General features: G+C 39.2%; 1 protein-coding gene across 6 annotated transcripts in view; it reads right to left on the bottom strand.

Annotated features, from left to right (window-relative positions):
- Positions 1-26,539, bottom strand: part of PHTF1 (putative homeodomain transcription factor 1) — a 72,113-nt gene that overhangs the window by 44,441 nt on the left and 1,133 nt on the right. For 5 of the 6 annotated variants that reach the window (XR_007135567.1, XR_007135566.1, XR_007135568.1 and 2 more), the window contains exons 3-4: positions 25,764-25,820; positions 256-325 (exon numbers count right to left, since the gene is read on the bottom strand). Coding sequence is in view for 1 of the 6 variants with exons in the window: in XM_047784975.1 (XP_047640931.1) it covers positions 256-325; positions 25,764-25,820 (127 nt within the window). In the remaining 5 variants the exon portion in view is untranslated. The remainder of the gene's footprint in view (positions 1-255; positions 326-25,763; positions 25,821-26,539) is intronic. The other variant, XR_007135570.1, reaches the window with a different exon arrangement.

Below are 26,539 nucleotides of genomic sequence, written 5' to 3'. Positions count from 1 at the left end.
TGAATGGTACATAATATATTTTGATTACACAGCAGTAAGCCTCCTTCGCCCTCATGGAAACCGTGTAATTTACAGAGCCACACGGTATTCAGCAAAGGGGAGAAAAATGCTAAAGCCTGAATGATGAGGGAAGAACATCGCTTTTGGAAATGAAAGTACACCATCAAACAGGGAAGATGTGGGAAAAGAATCTTTAGCACCGCTATGAAATAACGTAATGATATACCTAAGAAACAAGACAACCTTAGAACTCACCTCTGATTAAGTCCACATCAATCAAATCTGCCTTTATGTGACCCATCTTTTTTGGTTTGTTTTTGAAGCCCTAGAATAAACCAAAACAGAAAACCAAAAGTAAACAAAGTTTAAAAAGCCCTTTTAAAACAAAAGGTAAACTTATGTTTCTTTTTCTCTTTCACTGGGTCCACTTGAATCCTAGTGCTCCTTAAAGGAACCTGCCCATTGACATTTGCTTTAGGTTTTAGTTTTACCAAGTAATGCATGCAAACGCTTCTATCATCTTTAAAAATAATCAAACAGCACCAAAAGGTCAGTAAGTAAAAAACAGTACTCCCCTGATCCACCTCACCTCTCCTCCCAATTTCAGTCATTACAAACAAATAACTTTCATCTTTTCTTAGCTGTTTCTCTTGGTATTTACTTACGTAGGCTAAATAATATGTTCAGACTGATATTTTTTAACTTAATTGATTTTACAAATCATCTATGGATTCCTAATACAGTTAATGAGAATTGAGCTCTCTTAATCTCCACTAATCTCCACATTCTGAGATATAGTCAATTAATTTTTGACAAATCAGTAATCAGTAGTTACAGTTTGATCACTATGAAAATCATTCCTTGTGGGGGTTCCCGTTGTGGTTCAGCAGTATGGAACCTAAGTAGTATGCATGAGGATGTGGGTTTGATCCCTGGCCCCGCTCAGTGGGTTAAGGATCTGGCATGGCTGTGAGCTGTGGTGTAGGTCAAAGACGTGATTCGGATTCTACGATGCTGTGATTGTGGTGTAGGCCTGCGGCTGCAGCTCTGATTTGACCCCTAGCCTTGAAGTTTCCATATGCCTCGGGAGCAACCCTAAAAGGACAAAAAAAAAAAAAAAAATCTTTCCTTGTAAGCTACACTTATATTCTTCCATTTACTCTGTGAGGTTAGTGAAAATATTTCTCATTTTCCAAATACTCAAATACCAAAAAATTAATCAGATTCCTTTCTTCCCTTAAAAAACAAAAACCCTGGAAGTCCCTTCCCAAGGACCCCCTGTCTTCCTGCTGCAATGGACTAGATGCTCGCTGGGCCTGCTGCCCGGCTGTCACCCCAGAACTTCTCACTCTCATACTGGCAATCCCTGCCCCTCTCTCTGCGATGAGTCCATTATTTCTAGATCCATGTCTTCTGGGAGCATGTCCTTCAGCAGCTTCCAGAGAAAATGCTCACAGAACACAGTGTTTTTAATCCTGCATGCCTGAATACCAATTCATGCTACCCCTGTGCTTCATTAAAAGGTACACTAGATGTAGAATTTTAAGTTTCCCTCAGGAATTAAGATACTATTCCATTGTTTTCTACTTTCCAATGCTGCTGTTGCAAACTCCAATGCCATTCTGATTCCTGATCCTTGGAATGCGAATTGTTTCTTTCCCCTGAATCCTCACTTTATTTATTTATGTATTTATTTATTGTCTTTTTAGGGCCACACGTGTGGCATGTGGAGGTTCCCAGGCTAGGGGTCGAATCAGAGCTACAGCTGCCAGCCTACGCCACAGCCACAGCCACGCCAGATCCGAGCCACGTGTGCAACCCACAGCACGGCTCACGGCACACCCGATTCTTAACCCACTGAGCAAGGCCAGGGATCGATCCTGCATCTTCATGGACGCTAGTCAGACTTGTTTCCTCTGAGCCAAGGCAAGAGCTCCTGAATCCTCACTTTATTCATGATGTTCACAAGTTTCATTTTTAGATTCTGTTCCATTATAAGTTATTACAAGATACTGAATATAGTTCACTGTGCTGTACAGTAGGTCCTTGCTGGTTATCGGTTTTATATGCAGTATTGTGTATCTGCTAATCCCAAGCTCCCAATTTACCCCTCTCTCACCTTTGCCCTTTGATAACCGTAAGTTTGTTTTCTACGCCTATCAGTCTGTTTTATAATATAAGCAAGTTCATTTGTACAATTTTTTTAGATTCCACATATAAGCTATATCACAGAAGAAGGCAAAGAGCACAAATAGCATTCAGGGATTGCTTTGCAGGAGCCCTTACGGTGCACATCTGAGCAGGGAGAGGGCCCCACCACGCTCCTTCCCCAGGCGCTACACTCAGTGTCTCAGCATCAAGGCCCCGGAGCTTTGAACTGTGTCTGTGAGCATCTGTGCTCTGTCTCCATTTATTTTGTGCATCTGTCAGCAAATGTCCTAAGATAATTAATTACTTCTTCACTTTACACCACTTCGGCTTAGGAAAAATTTCATAGGAATGCTCTATTTTCAGATAATGGGGGAAACCTGTATGTTCATATTTACTAAATATGTTTTATTTTATCAACACATATAAACAATGGTTTTATAGGGAAAAACTCTGGATTTGAAAGTCATGATAACCGTGCTGTATATTACAAATCAAAAGCAAATCTGTGAATTATGTTTTGTGTTTCGAACTCCCAGTTTGCATAATAGTTTTGTTTTTTTACCATTGATAAATACAACTTTTAAAAGATGAGTTTTAATTTCATCCTCAATCAACACTTGCACACGCTAATGCCCAATCAAGTTTTTTTAAGTTAGATATTTAACTATTAAAATTAAGTAACAATTAGGGAGTTCCCATTGTGGTACAGTAGAAACAAATTTGACTAGCAACCATGAGAATGCGGGTTCGATCCCTGGCCTTGATGAGTGGGTCAGGGATCTGGCATTGCCAGGAGCTGTGGTGTAGGCTGCAGACACAGTTCAGATCCTGCATTGCTGTGGCATAGGCCAGCAGCTAGAGCACCAGTCTGACCCCTAGCCTGGGAACTTCCATGGGTATGGCCCTAAAAAGCAAAAAATAAAATAAAATAAAACTATGTAAAAACTAAATGTCACAATAATTTGCTATTTCCTCACTTCTGATATTGAGCCGGTATTGATCTTTAGTTCTGTTTAAATAGATGCAGTCAATTCCTCTTAAGTGAATCCAATGTTTCTATCCAGTTAACTACAAACTGCAGATTTTACCCTCTCATTTGAAAATTCTAAATGTAATTAAATTAAGTCTAAGAAAGAATAAAATTTTGAAATTTAGACATTTCTGAGGAAAAAGGAACCCTATGGAAAAGCAGGTGCGCTAATTTTTGAAATATGTGTAATTTCATGGGAATAACAATGATCTTGTGCCACATTCAAAATCAGAAATTAGGGGAGTTCCCATAGTGGCTCAGTGGTTGACAAGTCCGACTAGGAACCATGAGGTTGCGGGTTCCATCCCTGGCCTTGCTCAATGGGTTAGGGATCCAATGTTGCCGTGAGCTGTGGTGTGGGTTGCAGATGCAGCTAGATCCCGCATTGCTGTGACTCTAGTGTAGGCCAGAGGCTACAGCTCCGATTTGACCCCTAGCCTGGGAACCTCCATATGCCTCAAGAGAGTGGCCCAAGAAAATGGCAAAAAGACCAAAAAAAAAAAAAAAAGTCAGAAATTAACATTTAAAAAGTAAAAATACCACTGTATTGTATTCTATCAGACATAGGCCTTGGGACATTTGCATCAGTACTTTCCTAACTAAAGAAGCTTAGAGTCCCTTAACTCTAGAGCCAAATGAATTTTTCTACTTTCTTTGCATTCTAAAGGTCTCACTTACAATGTTATAGAATCAGAATTAGCATTAACTAATGGTAAATACCAAACCAGGAAAACTTCCCTTAGCAACAGAAAAATATTCATTCAATCACTTAGTCAACAAATAAAGCAATGCATTTTTTTTTTTACAATCCAGACACTCTGCTTGAACTAAGAACACAGTAATAAGGAGGTCGAAGAACAGTTCTACCTCCAAAGAACGCACAGCACCGAAGGGAAGACCGAGTATAAGGACGAAAGTTCCAGGGTTCCGGAAGGAAATGCCCCCTGAACCTCCCTCATCACTTTTTCTTTCCTAAGAGGACAGAAGTCACTCAGAAATTTATTACCACTGTTCTTGAGACAGATGCCAAAGTCACTAAATACTTTCATGTATTTTTCTGCTGAGGAAGAATAAAAAACACATCCCATGCTTTTGTTTTAGGAGCCTTCTTTTTTAGCCTACACATTCCATAGCATATATAATAAGGGAAAATGTGCCAGCCACTCTTCTCGGCATTTTACATAAACTTATATTAATTTGTTTGACTCATTTAGTCCTCACAACTGTTGTGTGAGACAGGCACCTTGATCTTCTTCACTTTACACATGACAAAAACAAGGCACATTTGTATCTTTTTCTAAAAGATTCCGCATATAAGTGATATCATATGATTTTGAACTTATTCATAGAACAGAAATAGACTCACAGACACAGAAAATAAACTTATAGTTACCAAAGGGGAAAAGGGTGAAGGGATAAGTTAGGAGTTTGGGATTAGCAGATATTCACTACTATATATAATACAGATAAACAACAAGGACCTGCTTATAGCACAGGGAACTATATTCCTTATCTTGTAATAACGATAATGGAAAAGAATCTGAAAAAGAATATATATATACATATATATATATACACACACACATATAACATATGTATAACTGATTGTTTTGCTTGCTGTACACCTGAAACACTGTAAATCAACTATTTTTTTTTTTTTTGGCCCCGCCTGTAGCATGCAGAAGGTCCAGGGCCAGGGATCAAACCTACACCACAGCAGTGATCCAAGCCACAGCAATGACCAGTGCCAGATCCTTACCCTGCTGAGCCACCAGCAAACTTCTAAATCAACTATTCCTCAATTTCAAAAAGAAAAAAACAAGAACAAAAAATAAGGCATAGAGACTCTAACCCATTCATTTTCACTACAAACGGCTACACATCCTGCCTCTCACTATACAGTTCAAAATGCATTGATTAAATGGAGGGAGAGATTTTGTTTGAGCTAAGACTGCAAGCCTCTGAAAGGTAATGGGATTAAACCCTGGAGCTGTAAGTGAATCTGCATATTGGCCACAACCTAGCAGCCCAGGGGAAAACTGTAGGGAAGAATTAGGCTAACTCTGTACTAGTTATCTGGAAATGGTCTGGAAGCTTTCTGCAGAGCCCAGCTACAGGCTGTATTCAGTCCTGTCTACTGTTTGTCTCCACATAGCTGTGTAACATCATCAAAGCTCAGAACCGCCCGACCAGTGTAGTTCCTGCTTTTAGGCAGAGGGACAAAAGCACTAGAAAGACTGCTGCTATTTTGTCAGGCTCCACATTTAACAGGGAATAAAAGACAAGCGAAACCCTGTAACACGTCTCTCTCTCTCTCAGGGTGCTGAGATGTCCATTTTATTGCCATTGATTCTACGCTACCTACCGCTACCGGATAGCAGTCAGGCACAAAGAGAGAAGTCACTCGATTGAGGGCAGATGATGAACAACAAAGGAACAATGACAAGGCAAGTAGAGCACTACAGGGATATGGGTAAGACACCTAAGTCAGATTTAAGCAGTCCAAGAAAGACTTCCAAAGGAAATAACACCTGTTCTGAGACCTGAAGGAGGCATAAGAATTTGTAAAGATGAACATGGGGGTGTAGCAAGAGGGGACATTAAGAAAAGTATATGAGAAAACCAAGAAATAAGAGATAGCATGACAAAAACTGAAGAAAGTTCAAAAGGCCTAAAGCAGAGTGGAAGGGAACGGGGGTTAAAGTATGAGAGAGAAAAATTGGAGAGGTAAATAAAAGCCAGATTTTAAAGATTATCATCACGCTAAGAGTCTGCATTTATTGTAAAGATACTAGGAAGTCAGACAACAGTTTTAAATATGAGAACAACAATCAGATTTGTATTAAAACAAAAACAAAGTAACAATAAGTTGGCTTCAGTGATTATGGGGGGGAGGACAACGTAAACAAAGAGTTAAAAAAGCTACTCTGGGAGTTCCCATTGGCGTTCAGCAGAAAGGAACCTGACTAGTATGCATGAGGATGTGAGTTCAATCCCTGGCCCCACTGAGTGGGTTAAGGATCTGGCACTGCTGTGAGCTGCGGTGTAGGTTGCAGACTCAGCTTGGATTGTTGCAGTGGCTGTGGTGTAGGCCAACGGCTGCAGCTCCCATTTGACCCCTAGCCTGGGAATTTCCAAATGCCGTGGCCCTAAAAGAAAAGAAAAAAAAAATCTGCTCCAGTAATCTAGATCAGGAGTGGACAAATTTTGTCTGTAAAGGGCGGGTGGTATTTTAGGGTGTGTGCCACCGGTGCATAAAAGCTGACTTAGACAGACAATAAACATGTACAGCACGAAGCCTGTGGTGCTCCAGCGAGTTTGGCTGCAGGCAATGGTTTGTGGACCAGATGAGTACAGACAACAGGTCAGTCCAGGCATTAGAAGCATAAACTGGGAAAAGCATTCATAGTCAAAAAATACTAGGAGGTCGAGTCCAGAAGTCTCGGTAATTCAAAATGTGGGATCAGTGTGAAGCTAAGCCACAGAAGAATTCTAAACCCCAACTGCAGCACTAACTTCTCACTAAAAGGGAAAAGTAAAAGACGCCAAAGGGCAGGGAGGTCACATTCTGCTCATAGGCGACCGGCCAAGCTGGACATCAGGAAGGCACTGCAAATCACGTGACAAAAGGTGACACCATCATAATCTCTTATAGGTAGGGGACTGAATAATTAAGAAAATTACTATAATACACATTTAATTCTGACTCCAAAGCTTATGCCTAAATCTTGATGAGATGTGTTGTTTTTGCTGGTGGTATATCTATATACCTATACATTTACATACCTCCATCTATGCATTTATTCATCTATCTCATGGATTATCTATATCAATCTTATTACTCAGGAAACTTCATTCAATATGTATATATTATGGAAGGCAAATTATATTAAATATTTATTTTTATTAAAATACATTAAAAAATAAAAAATAAAATACATATATTACATGGAGTTCCCATTGTGGCTCAGTGGAAATGAATCTGACAAGCATTCATGAGGATGCAGGTTGGATCCCTGGCCTCACTCAGTGGGTTTATGGATCCAGCATTGCCGTGAGCTGCGGTGTAGACTGCAGACATGGCTTGGATCTCATGTTTCTGTGGCTGTGGTGTAGGCTGGCAGCTACAGCTCTGATCTGACCTCTAGCCTGAGAACCTCCATAGGCCACGGGTGCGACCCTAAAAAGCAAAAAAACAAAAAACAAAAAACAAAACAACAAAAAAACCCATATATCACAAGGCTAAAAACAAGGCTAAAAACAATATATATATATTGCAGTATGATTGGCAATAAAAACTGTATATATTGAAGATATACAATGTGATGTTTTGATATATATATATATATACACACATACACACACACACACACACTGTGAAATAATTACCACAATCAAGCTTATTATTCAACTCAAACTGTTAGCATTTTGTGTATGTGTTGTGAACATTTGAAATCTACTCTTTGCAAGTTTAAAGTATACAAGACAATCTTATAAACTACAGTTACCATGCTGGTTTGTTTTGTTTTGCTTTTGCTTTTTAGGTCTGCACCTACGGCATATCGAAGTTCCCGAGCAAGGGGTTGAATCAGAGTTGCAGCTGAGGCCTATGCCACAGCCACACCAACGGGGGATCTGAGCCATGTCTGCAACTACACCACAGCTCACAGCAATGCCGGATCCTTAACCCACGGAGCGAGGCCAGGGATTGAACCCACATCCTCATGGGTACTAGTCGGGTTCGTTACCACTGAACCAGGATGGGAACTCCAACATGCTGTATACAAGATCTCCCAAATTTATTCATCTTTTAACTACAAGTCTGTAACCTTTGACCAACACGCCCATGTCCCCCACCTCTCAGCCCCTGCTGACTATTTTCCTCTCTGCTTCTATGAGTTTGACTTTTCTAGATTCTGCATCTAAGTGAGATTTTGCAGGATCTGCTTTCTGTGTTTGGCTTTTTTCACTTACTATGATGCCCTTCAGACTCCTCTGTGTTGTCCCTAATGGCAGTACTTCCTTCTTTTTTAAGGTTTATAACATTCTACCACATGAGACAAATAAAGAGATAGGGCATGTTCCCTTTACCCATTCATCTGTCAATGGACACAGTTTGTTTCCATATCTTGACTACTATGAATAATGCTGCAATGAATGGGAAGTCCAGCTATCTCAAGCAAGGAATTTTATTTCCTTTGAAGAGGGATTGCTGGATCACAAGGTAGTTCTATTTTTAATTTTTTGAGGAGCCTCCATACTCTTTTCCCTAACAGCTGTACCGATTTACATTCCCACCAACAGTACACAAGGGTTCCCTATTCTCTACAGCCTCGCCAATACTTATTATATTTTGACTTCTCTGATAATTGTCCTCCTAACAGGTATGAGGTGATATCTCACTGTAGTCTGTTTTTTGTTTGTTTGTTTATTTTGCCTTTTAGGGCCGCACTCGTGGCATGTGGAGTTTCCCAGGCCAGGGGTCAAATCAGAGCTACAGCTGCTGGCCTAACGCCACAGCCACAGGAACATGGGATCTGAGCCACATTTGCGACCTATACCACAGATCTCGGCAACATCAGATCCTTAACCCACTGAGCAAGGCCAGGGATGGAACCCGCATCCTCAGGGATCCTAGTTCATTAACCGCAGAGCCATGACAAAAAAAAAATACTGAATGATTTCTCGTATACGTAGAATTTACAAACAAAACCATGCTCATAGATACAGATAAGAGCAGACTGGTGGTTGCAAGAGGTGGGCAGTAGAGGATAAGAGAAATGTGTAAAGTTTTGTTTTTTCAGTTTAGATGAATTGAATACAAATCCTTCTAAAAAATAATAATGAAACAATAGCCTTAAGAAACATATTAGACCAAATGGACTTCAGGATTAGAGATAAGATGGCAGAGTACAAGGACTCAAGACCGCCTCCTCTCACAAAAACATCAAAATCACAACTAACAGTTGAACAACCATTGACAAAAAGGACTAGAAACTACCCAAAAGATATTCTGCACCCAAAGACAAAGAAGAAGTGACAAGGAGACAGTAGGAGGGATGTTTTTGTGATATGAGCATATCCCATACCCACCAGGTGGGCAACTCAAAAACTGGAAAATAATTATATCACAGGAGTGAGAGATCTCCACATCAGGTTCCCCAGTCTGGGGGTCTGGCGTTGGGAAGAGGAACACCCAGAGCATTCCACGGTGAAGGCCAATGAGGAGAAGGAAGAACTTGAGGTTTGGGAATGGCATATGCACACTATTGTATATGAAATGGATTGTCAACAAGGACCTGCTGTATAGCACAGGGAACTCTACTCATTATTATGTGACAACCTATATGGGAAAATAATCTGAAAAAGAATGGCTATATGTATATGTATAAATGAATCACTTTGTTGTACAGCAGAAATTACCACAACATTGTAAACCAACTATACTTCAAAAAAATTTTTTTAATTAATTAGTTAAAAATAAATTTTAAAAAGATTCCATCAAAAAGCAAGAGAATACACATTCATCTCAAGCACACATGGAACATTCTACAGAATAGATCACATTCCAGGCCATAAATCAAGTCTCAGTAAATTAAAAAAAATTGAAATCATATCAAGCATCTTTTCTGACCACAATGGTATAAGACTAGAAGTCAACAACAACCACAACAAAACTGCAGAAAACACGAACATGTGGAGACTAAATAATATACTACTAAACAACCAATGGATCACTGAAGACATCAAAAAGGAAATCAAAAAATACCCAGAGACAAATGAAAACGAAAACACAATGATATAAAACCTACAGGATGCAGCAGTTCTAAGAGGGAAGTTTATAGCAATACAAGCTTATCTCAGCAAACAAGAAAAATCTCAAATAAACAACCTAACCTTACACCTAAAGCAACTAGAGAAAGAAGAACAAACCCGCTGTTGGTAGATGGAAAGAAATCATAAAGATCAGAACAAAAATAAATGAAATAGAAATGAGGAAAACAATAGAAAAGATCAGTGAAACTAAAAGCTGGTTTTTACAAAAGATCAACAAAATTTATAAACCCTTAGGCAGACTCATCCAGAAAAAAAGGGAGAGGAGGGCTTAAATTAGTAAAATTGGAAATGAAAAAGGAGAAGTTACAATGGACATCACAGAAATACAAAGAATCTTGAAAGACTATTACAAGGACCTATATGCCAATAAAATGGACAACCTAGAAGAAATAGAAAGGTACAATCTTCCAAGACTGAAGCACAAAGAAATAAAAAATACAAGCAGACCAATAAAAAGTACTGAAATTGAAACTCTGATTTAAAAGCTTCCAACAAACAAAAGCCCATGACTGGGTGGCTGGCTCCACAGGCAAATTCTATCAAATACTTAGAGAGCAGTTAACACCTATCCTGAAACTATTCCATAAAAGGGCAAAGGAAGGAATACTCCTAAACTTATTCTGAGGCTACCATCATCCTGATACCAAAACCAGACAAAGATGCCACAAAAAAAGAAAATTATAGGCCAATATCACTGATGAGTATAGATGCAAAAATCCTCAACAAAATACTAGAAAACCAAATCCAACAATACGTTAAAAGGATCATACACCATGACCAAGTGGGATTTATCCCAGGGATGCAAGAATTTTTCAGTATCAGCAAATCAACCAGTGTGATACAGCACATTAACACATTGAAGAATAAAAACTATATGATCATCTCAACAGATGCAGCAAAAGCTTTTGAAGAAAAACCGAACACCCGTTTTTGATTAAAAAAAATTAAATTAAAAAAAAACTCCAAAAAGTGGGCATAGACAGAATCTAACTCAACATAATAAAGGCTATATATGACAAGCCCACAGCTAAAATCATTGGTGAAAAGTTGAAAGAATTTCTGCTAAGATCAAGAACAAGACAAGGAAGTCGACTCTTGCCACTTTTATTCCATGTAGTTTTGGAAGTCCTAGCCATGACAATCAGAGAAGAAAAAGAAATAAAAGGAATCCAAATTGGACAGGAAGAAGTAAAACTATGACTGTTTGCAGATGACATGAAAATACTATACATGGAAAATACTAAAGATGCTATCAGAAAGCTGTTAGAGCCCATCAATGAATTCAATAAAGTTGCAGGATAAAAATTAAGACACAGAAATCTCTCGCATTTCTATACAGTAACAACAAAAGATCAGAAAGAGAAATTAAGGAAACAATTCCATTTATCATCACATCAAAAAGAATAAAATACCTAGAAATAAACCTACCTAAGGAGGCAAAACACCCAAACTGCAAAAACTATAAGACACTGTTGAAAGAAATTGAAGATGACACAGATGGAAAGATATATATGCTCTTGGATTGAAAGAAATCAATGTTGTCAAGATGACTATGCTACCCAAGGCAATCTACAGATTCAATGCAATCCCTATCAAAGTACCAAAGGCATTTTTCACAGAACTAGAACAAAAAACTCTAAAATTTGCATGGAAACAAAAGACTCCAAACAGCCAAAGCAATCCTGAGGGGGAAAAAATGGAACTGGAAGAATCCGGCTCCTGGCTTCAGACTCTACTACAGAGATACAATCATCAAAGCAGTATGGTACTGGCACAAAAACCAGAATAAAGATCAACAGAACAGGACAGAGAGCTCAGAAATAAACCCACACACCTATGGTCACCTAATCTATAACAAAGGAGGCAAGATTATACAATACAGAAAAGACAGTCTCTTCAATAAGTGGTGCTGAAAAAACTGGATAGCTACATGTAAAAGAATGAAATTAGAACACTCTCTAATACCATACCAAAAAAAAAAAAAAAACTCAAAATGGATTAAAAACCTAAATATAAGACTAAATACTATAAAACCCTTAGAAAAAAACATAAGCAGAATCCTCTTTGGCATAAATTACAGAACCACCTCCTAGAATAATGAAAATAAAAACAAAAATAAACGGGATTTATATAAACTTAAAAGCTTTGCACAGCAAAGAAAAGCATAAACAAAATAAAAAGACAAGCCACAGAATGGGAGAACATATTTGCAAATAAAGTGACTGACAAGACATTAATCTCCAAAATATACAAACAACTCAACAGCTCACTATCAAAAAAAGAACAACCCAATTAAAAAGTGGGAGAAGATCTATATAGACATTTCTCTAAAGAAGACAGACAGATGGCAAAAAACACATGAAAAGATGCTCATATCACTAATTATTAGAGAAATGCAAATCAAAACTACTTTGAGGTACCACCTCACGTGGGTCAGAATGGCCATCATCAAAAAGTCTACAAACAATACTAGAGCGGATACAAAGCAAAAGTAGCCCTCCTACACCATTGGTGGGAATGTAAATTGGTTCAACCACAGTGGAAAACAGTATGGAGGTTCCTCAAAAAAACTAAAAATAGAACTAACATCTGATCCAGCAATGCCACTCCTAGGCATATATCCAGAGGAAACTCCAAATCAAAAAAATACATGCACCTCAATGTGCAGTGCAGCGTTATTTACAATAGCCAAAACATGGAAGCAACCTCAATGTCCATTGAAATAGGAATGGATGGATAAAGATGTGATACATATATACATGGCGTATTACTCAGTCATAAAAAATAAAGCAATGTCATTTGCAGCAACATGGATGGACCTGAAGACTATCACACTAAGTGAAAAAGTCATAAACAGAAAGGCAAACATCATATGATATCACTTACAGGTGAAATCTAAAAAAAAATGATACAAATGAACTTATTTACAGAACAGAAATAGACTCAGACTTCACAGACAAACATATTGTTACCAAAGGGGACAGTTGTTGGGGAGGGATAGATGGGGGGGTTTGGGTTTGGCATATACACACTACTGTATATATGACAGAGGGCAAAAGGACACCTGCTACATAGCACAAGGAACTCTCCCCAATATTCTGTGATAACCTATATGGGAAAAGAATCTGAAAAAGAGTGGATATGTGTATGTGTATGTGTATAATGAATCACGTTGTTGTAGAGCAGAAATTATTACAGAATTATAAATCAACTATAAATCAATAAAACGTTTAAAAATGAAAAAAAAAAAGAAATACAGCATACCAAAACTTATGGGATTCAGAAAAAAAAGCAGATTAAAAGGGGGAGTTCATAGTGGTAAATGCCTATATTAAGAAACAAGAAAGATTATAAATATAAACCTAACTTTATACTCCAAGGGACTAGAAAAAAAGAACAAATGAAGCCCAAAGTTAGTTGATAAAAGGAAATAAAGATCTGAGCAGAAATAAATAGCAACTAAAAAGATAATAGAAAAGATCAACAAAACTAAGAGCTGTTTTTTTGAAAAGAAAAAATAGACAAAACTTCAGCTAGCTTCACCACGAAAAAAAAACCTCATAAAGTCAGAAATGAAAGAGGAGACATGAGAACTGATACCACAGAAACACAAAGGGTCAAAAGAGACTACCGAACAATTATACACCAACAAACTGGACATTTTAGAAGTGGATAAACTCCTAGAAACACATAACTTACCAAGATGGAATCATGAGGAAACAGAAAATTTGAACAGACCAATTATTAGTAAGGAGATGGGATCAGTAATCAAAAACCTCCAAATAGGAGTTCCCACCGTGGCTCAGTGGTTAATGAATCAACTAGGAACCATGAGGTTGTGGGTTCGATCCCTGGCCTTGCTCAGTGAGTTAAGGACCCAGCATTGCAGTGAGCTGTGGTGTAGGTTACAGACGCGGCTCGGATTCCGTGTTGCTGTGGCCCTGGCGTAGGCCGGTGGCTACAGCTCCATTTAGACCCCTAGCCTGGGAACCTCCATATGCCATGGGAGCAGCCCAAGAAATGGCAAAAAGACCAAAAAAAAAAACAACAACAACAAAAAAAAACCCTCCAAATAAATGAAAGTCTAAGACCACATGGCCTCACTGGTGAATTCTACCAAACATTTAAATAAGAATTAATACCAATTCTTCGCAAACTCTTCCAAAAAAAGAAGAAGAGGAACACTTCCCAATTCATTTTAGGAAGTCAGTATTACCCTGAAATTAAAACCAGACAAGCATATTATAAAAAAAAAAATTTGGAGTTCCCATCGTGGCGCAGTGGTTAACGAATCTGACTAGGAACCATGAGGTTGCGGGTTTGGTCCCTGCCCTTGCTCAGTGGGTTAACGATCTGGTGTTGCTGTGAGCTGTGGTGTAGGTTGCAGACGAGGCTCGGATCCCGAGTTGCTGTGGCTCTGGCGTAGGCCGGTGGCTGCAGCTCCGATTCGACCCCTAGCCTGGGAACCTCCATGTGCGGCGGGAGCGGCCCAAGAAATAGCAAAAAGACAAAAAAAAATTTACAAGCCAAAATCTCTAATGAATATAGATGCAGAAATTCTCAACAAAATATTTGCAAAATGAATTCAACAATACATTTAAAGGATCATATACTGTATTTCAGGGACATAAGGATTGTTCAATATCCACAAATCAATGTGATACATTACATTATCCAAATGAAGGATAAAAATCATATTATCATCTCAATAAATACAGGGAAACCACTTTACCAAATTCAACACCCATTTATGATAAAAAAAAAAAATTCCCAACAAAGTGAGTATGGAGGCAAAGAAACGCAACATAATAAAGGCCATCTATGATAAACATATCTATTACTAATTCATTTTGCAACTCTCTATAAGTGTTTTTTTGTTTGTTTGTTTGTTGTCTTTTTGCCATTTCTTGGGCAGCTCCTGCAGCATATGGAGGTTCCCAGGCTAGGGGTCCAATCGGAGCTGCAGCTGCCAGCCTACACCACAGCCACAGCCATGCCAGATCTGAGCCTCGTCTGCAACCTACACCACAGCTCACGGCAACGCCAGGTCCTTAATCCACTGAGCAAGGCCAGGGACTGAACCCGCAACCTCATGGTTTCTAGTCGGATTTGTCAACCACTGAGCCACTACGGGAACTCCAGCAACTCTCTGTAAGTGTACAGACCTGCTCCCAATATGCTCAAACACAACAAACACCACTTTCTTTTTTTCCTCCTTGAAAATGTCTGTATACCAAGTTTTCTGACCTCCTGTTCCTTTCTGGTCTTGTTATTTTCTAGGTCTAATAAATGAACTTTCATCTTAATTATCCTGGAATCTGTTTACCCCTGTGTTGGCTGTCCTGTTTCCTGACACTATGGATTCCTTTTACGGTTTACTCACTCATTATAATAGAGCACATGTCCTCCTCTGAGAAAGGGGAAATGAGTGTACATTTTTTTTAGACTGTAATGGTCCAAATATGTCTTCATGTGGTATTTTTATACTCGGTTAATAGGCTGGGCATAAAATTTTAGGTTGAAAGTCATTTTCTCTGAGAATTAAAAGGCCCATCATCTTCCAGCTTCCAGATGAGCCAGAAGTTGCTGCTGAGAGGCCCAATGTCATTCTGACTCCCAATCTTGTCTATGATCTGTTTTGATCCTTCTCCCTACTCCCTGCGTAACCCAGGCTCTAATTCCCAGTGTTTTTATGATGTTATGACATAATAAGAAATTTATATTGGTCTCTGTCCCCAGTTCTTTTTTTTTTTTTTTTGTCTTTATAGGGCTGCACCCGCGGCATATGGAGGTTCCCAGGCTAGGGGTCGAATCAGAGCTGTAACTGCCGGCCTACATCAGAGCCACAGCCACAGCAATGCCAGATTTGAGTGGCATCTGCAACCTATACCACAGCTCAAGGCAACGCCAGATCCTTAACGCACTGAGCAAGGCCAGGGATGGAACCCACAACCTCATGGTTTCTAATCAGATTCGTTTCCACTGTGCCATGAAGGGAACTCCTGCCCCCAGTTCTTGACACAGAGCTCCTGAAACCCTTATAATTTCCTGGGTAACAAGTGTACCTTTTGTTCTAATGAAGCAGCTCTAGGTGGGCTCCTGGAGGGCTCCTGGATGAGGGCTGGTCACCAGAAGGAACCCATGATTAGAAGCTTGGAATTTTCAGCCCCACTTCCCATTCCCTTGAGAAGGGAGAAGGACTGAAAACAGAGTTAATGATTAGTCATGCCCACTTGATGCATTCTCCATAAAGATGCCAATAAGATGGGATTCAGAGAGCTTCCAGGTTGCTGAACACATCCACCCTGGTAGGGTGACCTATCCCAAACTCCACAGGGACAGAAACTCCTGTGTTCGGGACCCTCCCAGACCTTACCCTGCTATCTCTTCACCTGGCTATTCATCTGATCCTTTATCATATCCTTTTATTAACTGATAAAATGTTTAAGGAAGCATTTCCCTGAGTTCTGTAAACCACCCTAGGAAATTAATTAAACTGAGAAGGTTGTGGGAACCTCTGAGTTGGGGCCAAATTGGACAGAAGGTGGGGATAACCTAGGACCTGCTATTTGCAATGGGCATCCAAAGTGGGTAGGAGCAGTCTTGTGGGACTGAGGCCTTAACTTGTAGGAGCTGACACTACATCCAGGTACACAGCATCAGAATTGAGTTGAATTGTAGGACACCCAGCTGGTGTCACAAAGAATTGCCTGGAGGGGGGAAAAACCACCACACATTCAGTGACCAGGAGTGGTGTTTTGTGTGAGTGGTAAGGGAGACTCACAGGAGAAACACATGTAGATTGAACTGAATTTTTCTAAAATTTAGTTCTGAAATTTCATAATGATGTTTCTTAGTATAGATGCTCATTGTTCAAAACATCCTTTTGATCGTTAAGTATGTGTATTTCAGTTCTGGGAAATTTTTTTACATTCCCTATTAAATGACTTCTCCTCCTCGATGTGTTTCCTTTTACTGGAACACTTAGTTGGATGTTAGGCTTCCCGCATGAATTGTACTCACTTTTCTGTTTTCTTTTTCCTGGTTCTTGCATACTATTTTTCTGGGAAATGGCTTCAACTTTATCTTCCAATTTTTCTACTGGATTTCTTTGGGTTATTTTTATTTTCTGGTTCTACTTTTTCATCTACTGATCACTTTTTTTTTCCCAAATAGTATCCAATTCTTTAAATATATCAATTATCTTTTAAAACAGTATTCTTATGATTCCTATATCATTTTTTATTTTTATTTTTTGTCTTTTTTAGGGCCACACCTGCAGCATATGGAGATTCCCAGGCTAGGGGTCCTATCGGAGCTGTTGCCACCAGCCTATGACAGAGCCACAGCAACGCCAGATCCGAGCCACGTTTGCAACCTACACCACAGCTCACGGCAACGCCGGATCTTTAACCCACTGAGCAAGGCCTGGGATCGAACCTGCAACCTCATGGCTCCTAGTTGGATTCACCTCTGCTGCGCTATGACGGGAACTCCTGATTCCTATATCATTTGTTTAAATCTCTTTCCTTCTTTGTCTTTAGGTCTCAGATAGTTTAGCATCTTCAATTATTTATTTATACTTACGAATGACGTACTAGGGAATTCCTGTTGCGGCTCAGCAGCTTGCAAACCCGACTAGTATCCATGAGGATGGCGGGTTCCATCCCTGGCCTTGCTCAGTGGGTTAAGAATCCAGCGTTGGCCTGAGCTGTGGTGTAGACACGGTCGCAGACATGGCTTGGATCCCACATTGCTGTGGCTGTGGGGCAGGCAGGCAGCTATAGCTCCAATTCAGCCCCTAGCCTGGGAACTTCCATATGCTGCAGGTGCAGCCCTATAAAGCAAAAAGAGAAAAAAAAAAAAAGAAGAAGAAAAGAAAAAGAATGAGGTGCTAAAATGTGGAATGCAAAGGTGCAGTGTTGGGAGCTGTTGAACAGCAGCTTCACTACGGAGGGGTAACCAGCCCTTGCTCGTTTAGGTCTTTCTAGTCAGCTTTTGCAAAAAGAAATCCAGTCTTCTGTTCAGGGATCATCAGCCGGGCCACCAGACTTTTATTTAATCCCCTTTATTTGTGCACCTCATTTGTGTATGGTATTCCATAATTCAGAACTTCTCGGGTCAGCCTCTCCAGAGAGCAAACTTCAATCTCGTCTCAGAGGAAGATAAAGGTGACTCTGAGGCTATGTAGAGTAACAAGAGAATCTGGGGAGGGGTTTATTGCCATTTATTCATATATGCAGACAATTCTACTTTCAGTTCTACCTTATAACTGTAGCAATACCTGATGCATCTAATTCCTGAGGTTCTTATTTTTTATTTTTATTTTTATTTTTTTGCTTTTTAGGGCCGCACCCATGGCACATGGAGGTTCCCAGGCTAGGAGTCCAACTGGAGCTACAGCTGCCAGCCTACATCACAGCCACAGCAACATTGGATCTGAGCCGCATCTGTGACCTACATCCCAGCTCACAGCAATGCCAGATCCTTAATCCACTGAGCGAGGCCAGGGATGGAACCTGCAACCTCATGGTTCCTAGTCGGATTCATTATCCACTGAGCCATGACGGGAACTCCTGCAGTCAGATTCTTAACCCACTGGGCCACAGAGGAACCTCCCCAAGAAAAATATTTTAAAGCAAAGATAAAATTAGACTGTTCTGCTCATCTTAGCAAATATATCTCAGCATATTAAATAGTAATAAGAGCAATTCTTGATTTATTCAATTTTTAGGAGAGAACTAAGGTGAGCTTCATCACTGTAAATAATGTTAGACCTTAGACTTAATATATTTTATTAAGAAATTTTAGAAGATGTATGAATTTCTATGTGCTACATTATGATTTCTCCTATTTTCTATTGGTGTGATTAAGAAAACAGCTATATTGAAGTACAATTAACACACTATAAAACGCACTCATTTTTAGGTGCATAGTTTTAGTAAATAATTTGGTAGATTTCTGGTAAATTTATAGTTATCATCACATTCAAATTTTAGAGTATTTCCATCACCTGAAAGACAATGGCAATAAATCTCTGTTCCCATCCCCCAGCTATAGATGAACACTGATCTGCTTTCTGTTTCTCTAGATTTGCCTTTTCTAGAAATTTCATATAAACCGAAACACACAGTATTGTTGTGTCTGGCCCCTTTCACTTAGCATAACATTTTTGAGGTTACTTCATGCTGTAGTATGTATTAATAATTTTTATTGCCCAGTCATATTCCACTGCATGGACCTAACACATTTGTTTACTCACAAGTTGATGGGCCATTTGGACTTTTTTTCTAGTTTTTGGCAATTATGAATAGCACTGCTATGAACACTTGCATGTGCTCATATGTTTTTATTTCTCTTGAGGACATACCTGGGGATGGAAATGCTGATCATAGGAGAAATACATATTTAAATTTTTAAGACACCATCAAATTATTTTCCACTTTCCATCCCCACCAGCAGTGTTCAAGAGTTCTAGTCCCTCCAGGTCCCGGCCAGCACTTACTTTAAATTTTAGCCATTCTAATAGGTGCACAGTAGCATCTCATCGTGGTTTTAATTTTTACTTCCCTAATGACTGACGGATAATGTGGAACATCTTTTAATGGGCCCAGTCATTCATGTGCCGTCTTTGGTGATACAGCTATTCAAATCTTTTGCCCATTTTATTGATTTTATTTTATTATATATATTTTTTGGTCTTTTGTCTGAGGCATATGTGCCTGCAGCATTCGGAGGTTCCCAGGTTAGGGGTCTAAACGGAACTGTAGCCGCTGGCCTACACCACAGCCACAGCAACGCCAGATCCGAGCCGTGTCTGCAACCTACACCACAGCTCACGGCAACGCCAGATCCTTAACCCACTGAGCAAGGTCAGGGATCGAACTCATGTCCTCATGGATACTAGTCAGGTTCGTTAACCACTAAGCCAGGATGGGAACTCCTTGCCCATTTTTAAATTGGGTTTTTTGTCTTCTTATTGAAATGTAGGAGTCCTTTATGCATTATGGGTACAAATACTCCATTATACATACGATTTGAAAATATTTTTCCCCAGTCTGTGGGCGTGCTTTTTCCCATTTTTTTAAAATGGGATATTTTGAAGAAAAGTTTTAATTTCTGATAAGCCCCAATTTATCAGAATTTTTCTTTTATAGCTGTGTTCCTAAGAGATCTTTGCCTTTCCCAAAGATCTTCTATGTCTTTCTAGAAAACCTTAGACTTTTAGTTCTTACACGTACATCTAAGATCCTTTTTTTTTTTTTTTCTTTTTAGGCTGCACCTGAGACATATGGACGTTTCCAGGCTAAGAGTCAAATGGGAGCTGCAGGCCTATGCCACAGCTTGCTGCAACACCAGCTCCTTAACCCACTCAGTGAGGCCAGTGATCAACCCCACATCCTCAAGGAGGCTATATCAGGTCTTTAAACCCACTAAGCCACATGGTCCTTTTATGTAACTTTTGTGTGCAGTGTGAGGTAAAAATCAAAGCTCATGTTTATTCTTCTGGATATTCAAATGTTCCAGAACCATTTGTTGACAAGACTATCATTTCTTCATTGAATTGTTTTGGCATCTCTATAAAAATCAATTTATCAAAACTGTAAGGATTTATTCCTAGATTTTCTATCCTGTTCGTTGATCTATTACTCGTGCCAATACTATACTATCTGGAGTTCCTGCTGTGGCACACTGAGTTAGGATCCAGCATTGCCACAGCTGTGGCATAGGTCACAGCTGCAGCTCGGATTTGATGCCTGGACCAGGAACTTCCAAATGCCACAGGTGTGGCTGAAAAAGAAAAAAGCTACTTTATCTTGATCACTTACAGCTTTACAGTAAATTTTGAAATCCAGTACCCTAACTCTGTTACTCTTTTTAAACCTTATTTTCAACTTTCTAGGTCCTTTGCATTCCTTATCAACTTTAGAATTAGCTTATCAATTTCTACCAAAAACAAAAAAAGAATGCTGGAATTTTAAAGGGATTACAGTGAAGCTATAGATACATTTGGAGAGAATTACCACCTTATACATTCTATGTTAAACTCATTCCTAAGTGTTTTAACCTTTTTGTAAATGTTTTAAAATTTTTTATTTTCTCCATTACAGCTGATTTACAATATTCTGTCAATCTTGTTTTATCCTTTTTGATGCTATTGTGAATGAGTTGATTTCTTAATTTCATTTTTGGAATACTCATTGCTGGTATACAGAAAAAATAAGTTAATTTTTGTATACTGATTTTTTTTTTTTTTTTTTTTTGCTTTTTAGGGCCACACCCATGGCATACGGAGGTTCCCAGGCTAGGAGTCCAATCCGAGCTACAGCTGCCGGCCTATGCCAGAGCAACGTGTGATCCGAGCGGCATCTGCGAACCCGCAACCTCATGGTCCCCAGTTGGATTCATTTCCCCTGCACCACGATGGGAATGCCCGTATACTGACCTTTTATCTAGGGATCTTGCTAAACTCATTTATTGTTAATAATATCTCAGGATTTTCTACATATAGGATCACGTCATCCTGAATAAAGGCAATTTTCATTTTCTTTCCCATCTCAATGTCTTTTTTTTTCCTTGCCTTACTGCATTGACGGGACTCCCTAATACAACATTAAAGAGTTGTGGAGAGCAAAAACATCCTTGCTTTGCTCCTGATTTGAGGGGCAAAGCCCTCAGTCTTTAATCTTTAAGTACCGTGTTAGCTGTTAAGTTTTTAATAGACACCGTTTGACAGACTGAAGAAATTACTTACTATTTCTACTATATCATTAATGCATCCTGAATTTTGTCAAAGGTTTGTTCTGTCTCTACTGAAAAGATCATGCGGTTCTGACCTTTAGTCTATTAATTTATGTTACATTATTTTCTTTTTTTACGTTAATTTATTTTAGAATGTTAAATCAATGACACATTTCTCAGCTATCCCGCTTGTTTATGGTAGCTAATCTGTTCTATACATTATTGGCTTCAATATAAGATTATTATATTTATGATAAATTTTTGAAAAATAAATCAGGATGGTAGTTTATTAAAAGCTCCATATTATGCCTGGGGAAGAATTTTTTTCTTGCAGTTTTTTTTATAATAAACATTTATTGAAGTAATTATACAGTGAAGCCTAACAGATATTAATTGTAGTGCTTGATGATTATTTACAAATTATTCACACTCCTGTAGCCATTGCCCAAATCATGATCTAGACTATGCCCAGAACTCAGAATCCATTCTATTGTCCCACCAAGTCACTGCCCTGGACACAGGCAGGGATGGCCCCAGTGGGTCTGGAATCTCTGACTTTGACCTTGACCTGATGCTCATCACTGAAGTGGCCACTACCTGGAAGGGGCTGGTCCTAGCCTTCAGGGTGTTGTGGTGACCAGGTGCGTGAGGGGCCCTTCCCTTCCATCACTCGGGCTTCTGAACCAAGCAGGTGAACCTGTGTGTCCTCAGGGGGTCTGGGACACACTCCAGTGGCAACTTCACTTCAGCTTGGGCAAGGAGCCTCTCAACAGTTTTTATTTTTTAAATTTTTAATTTTTAATTTTTTTTTGGCCGTGCCTGAAGCATGTGTAAGCTCCCTGGCCAGGAATCGAACCTGTGCCATAGTAGCAATCACTGCAGGGACAATGCCAGGTCCTTAACCCGCTGTGCCACAAGGGAACTCCTTATCCATTTTTTTTCTTTTTTTTTTTGTCTTTTTGCCATTTCTAGGGCCACTCCCATGGCACATGGAGGTTCCCAGGCTAGGGGTCGAATTGGAGCTATAGCCGCCAGCCTATACCCACAGCCGCAGCAACGTGGGATGCGAACCACGTCTGTGACCTACACCACAGCTCACGGCAATACCGGATCCTTAACCCACTGAGCAAGGCCAGGGATCGAACCTTCAACCCCATGGTTCCTAGTCAGATTCGTTAACCACTGAGCCATGACGGGAACTCCAACCATTTTTTAAATATTCAAAATATTTGAATGTATAGTCTTTCCTAGTGTGTTAAATAACAAGAGAGAGTAATTAGACATTTCTTAGTTCCATGTAGCTTCTCCTGTGGTTTTATTGAGATATAATTGACATATGGCACTGAATGTTTTAAGGTATAGAGCATAATGATTTGACGGACATATATCATGAATTGATGACAGTAAATTAGGGAACATCCATCATCTCATATAGATACAAAATTTTAAAAATGAAAAAAAATTGTTTTCCTGGGTTTTTTTTCACTCTTTGAGGTTTTACTCTATTTTTTAAAATTTTAGGGTTCACTCTCTTTTAACAACTTTCATATATAACATGCAGAGGCATGAATTATATCTATCATGTTATATACCACATTCCTAATACTTATTTATCATATAATTGGAAGTTTGTACCATCTAACTGCCTTCATCTGATTCTTCTTCCCCCAACCCACCGCCTCTGGCAATCACAAATCTGATCTCTTTTTCTATGAGCTTGTTTGGTTTTGAAATATAATTGACCTAAAACAGTATGTTAGTTCCTGTTATACAACATAGTGATTCCATATCTCCATACATTTCAAAATGACCACGAAGATAAGTCTACTTATAATCTGTCACCATATAAAGATATACAGAATTAATGACTATATTTTCCACACGGCAAATTTTACAGTGTTTTTATTTCTCTCTCTCTCTCTCTCTCTCTTTTTTTTTTTTTTAGGGCTGCACCCAAGGAGGTTCCCAGGCTAGGGGTCTAACCGGAGCTACAGCTGCCAGACTATGCCACAGCAACACCGGATCCAAACTGCATCTGTGACCTACATCATAGCTCACAGCAACACCGGATCCTTAACCCACTGAGCAAGGCCAGGGATCAAACCTGCGCCCTTCTGTTTATAAATATTTTTCTTGTGCTCAGAACCTAGCAAAATGCCTTAAATATAGCAGCTCAAAAAATGTAGAATAGTTCATACCACTTTTCATGATCCAAGATTTTTAAAATCTTTATCTTTTATAATTTTGAGTTATATTTTTATTACACAATTTCTAATTTTACTGTATTATGAGCTGATGTTAATAGTGTGTATTATTTTCTGTTTTTAATTTTTTCTTTTTTCTTTTAATTTATTTTAAAAATATATTTGTGTAATCTGTTTTAAATTGCATTAAATGCTTCTTTGTATCCTATACTTTGGTAAATTTTCATCTAAGACTTAAACATACTTAAAAAGATAACTCAGCTTTTCTCCCACCACCTTTTTTTTTTTTTTAAGTGCTGCACCTTTGGCATATGGAAGTTTTCAGGCTAGGGGTCGAAATGGAGCTGCAGCTGCCAGCCTACACCTACGCCACAGCAACACGGGATCCAAGCCACGTCTGTAACCTACACCACAGCTCATGGCAAGGCCAGATCCTTAACCCACTGATCAAGGCCAGGGATCAAACCCGAGTCCGCAAAGATACTAGTCGGGTTCATTTACCGCTAAGCCACAATGGGAACTCCTCCCATCACATTTAGACTGTAAAATTCATAAAGGCAAGACCACGCATATCTTGTTGACTGTACTCCTAGCACTTAGGACATGCTGGGACATTAACTCAGTAAATTTTTAGTTAGTCTTGAGGCAGGCTGGGACCTGAGACCTAGGACCCTCTGCTGCAGTAACTGCACCTGCACAAACATCTCCTCCAGCAACAAAATACAAAGAAACTATAATGGACTAAAAGTAACTGCATGCATGGGCAGTTGGGACAAATTATGAACAATACGATACAAAAAGACAATAAACCCAACTGCCACTCCTGAGCAGCCAAGAGCAAAAGCAGGGTACTGCATATGCACTCTGCGCACAGCAAAGCCAAGGGGGTGGGCAGACCGCCTAAGCCACCCCTCCTCACCCTTAGATTCACCCTTACCCTCGCCCCCATAAGGTCAAAGATGTAAGTATTAAGACCAACAGAGACACTCTATAAGCGCAAGGTGGTCTTTCGGCGTTTCCACATCTATCAAGACTATGCAATTACATTTGACTACCAAGCAGACTTTCCATGACTAATTTACATCACCCTTCCCCACCACACATGTTGTCCCTACAACCCTGACTTTGGAACATAAGATTATTTAACCCTCCCCTCCCTACTATAAATTAATAAACTGGCATTCTGAATCACACATCAATTTTGGGTTGCTTGGTTAGCATGAAATAACCCCCCAAATCTGCTCAGTTCCAAGAACAGTATAGAGACAAAGTTTAAGAACCTGAGGTACTTAAGACCATACTCCAAACCAATACTGAAAAAGTGATTCAGGCAACAAATGTATTTTATCCGACCTGCACAGGAAGAAAAAGACGAAAAAAAAGGTGGGGGAGGAGGGGAGGAGAAGGGGGGGAGGGAAGAAGGAGAGGAGATGCTCTGAAAACCTCAGCTGTTCACATAAAAATGCATTATTTGGGCTTCTCTTGAAAACTCTGACGCTCTGGCAATACTGGGCCTGCATTATCACAAAGTAAAACCCACGAGTTAAACAGCCATAGCTCCATTTTTATGGAGCATCTGCTTTCAGATTCATCACAGACCAACTACCCCTTTCTAGTTCCCTGATACAGAGGTCAAATGTCATTCACTATTCCACTTGCAGTGTTGTTTTCCTCATAAACGTCAAAGAACAAAGAACGCCATACTTGATGGATAAGTAGATTTTTTAAAAAGCAAGTACAATCCACTCTTCACATTGATACACCAAAACAAAGCTAAAACATCAAAGAAATCAATTTACCTTAATCTGAGTCTGTTCGATCGACTTTTCCCATATCTGCTGATCATATGCTCCAATCTGAAATAGGAAGCAAGCTATTTAAATGATGCAAAGGAAATTCTTTGATTTAGGTTAAGTTTCACAAAAGCCACGGAACTATTAATTATCGATATGATACCTGGGAAATGTCTGTGCTTCTCTGAGGCTAGAATAAATTATTATTTCCAGGGACCATTTCCTTCAAAATTCTAAAGTTAGCTGGATCTAAAAGTAAGTTTAAAAGCAATGTCCAAAATATTTCAAATTAAATATCACCTTAAAAGATATTTCCACTTCTTAACCTAAAATGCCCATCAACAGAGGAGTGGATAAAGATGTGGTGCATATACACAATGGAATAGTACTCAGCCATTAAAAGGAAAGAAATAATGGCATTTTTAGCAACATGGATGGACCTAGAAATTATCATGCTAAGTGAAGTCAATCAGACAATGAGACACCGTCAAATGCTATCACTTACATGTGGAATCTAAAAAAAGGACACAATGAACTTCTTTGCAGAACAGATACTGACTCACAGACTTTGAAAAACTTATGGTTTCCAAATGAGACAGGTTCAGGGGTAGGGGGATGTGCTGGGGGTTTGGGATGATAATGCTATAAAATCGGGTTGTGATGATTATTGTACACCTATAAATGTAATAAAATTCATTAAGTGATAAAAAAATAAAAGCAAATAATGGAATAAAAAAATAACAAGGACCTATGGTATAGCATAGGAAGATCTCAATAATCTG

This window comes from Phacochoerus africanus, chromosome 6 (assembly GCF_016906955.1).
Source record: "Phacochoerus africanus isolate WHEZ1 chromosome 6, ROS_Pafr_v1, whole genome shotgun sequence".
In the NCBI taxonomy this organism is placed as follows: Eukaryota; Metazoa; Chordata; class Mammalia; order Artiodactyla; family Suidae; genus Phacochoerus; species Phacochoerus africanus.
The sequence above is the reverse complement of the archived record's forward strand: the minus strand, read 5'-3'. Positions and strand labels throughout refer to the sequence as shown.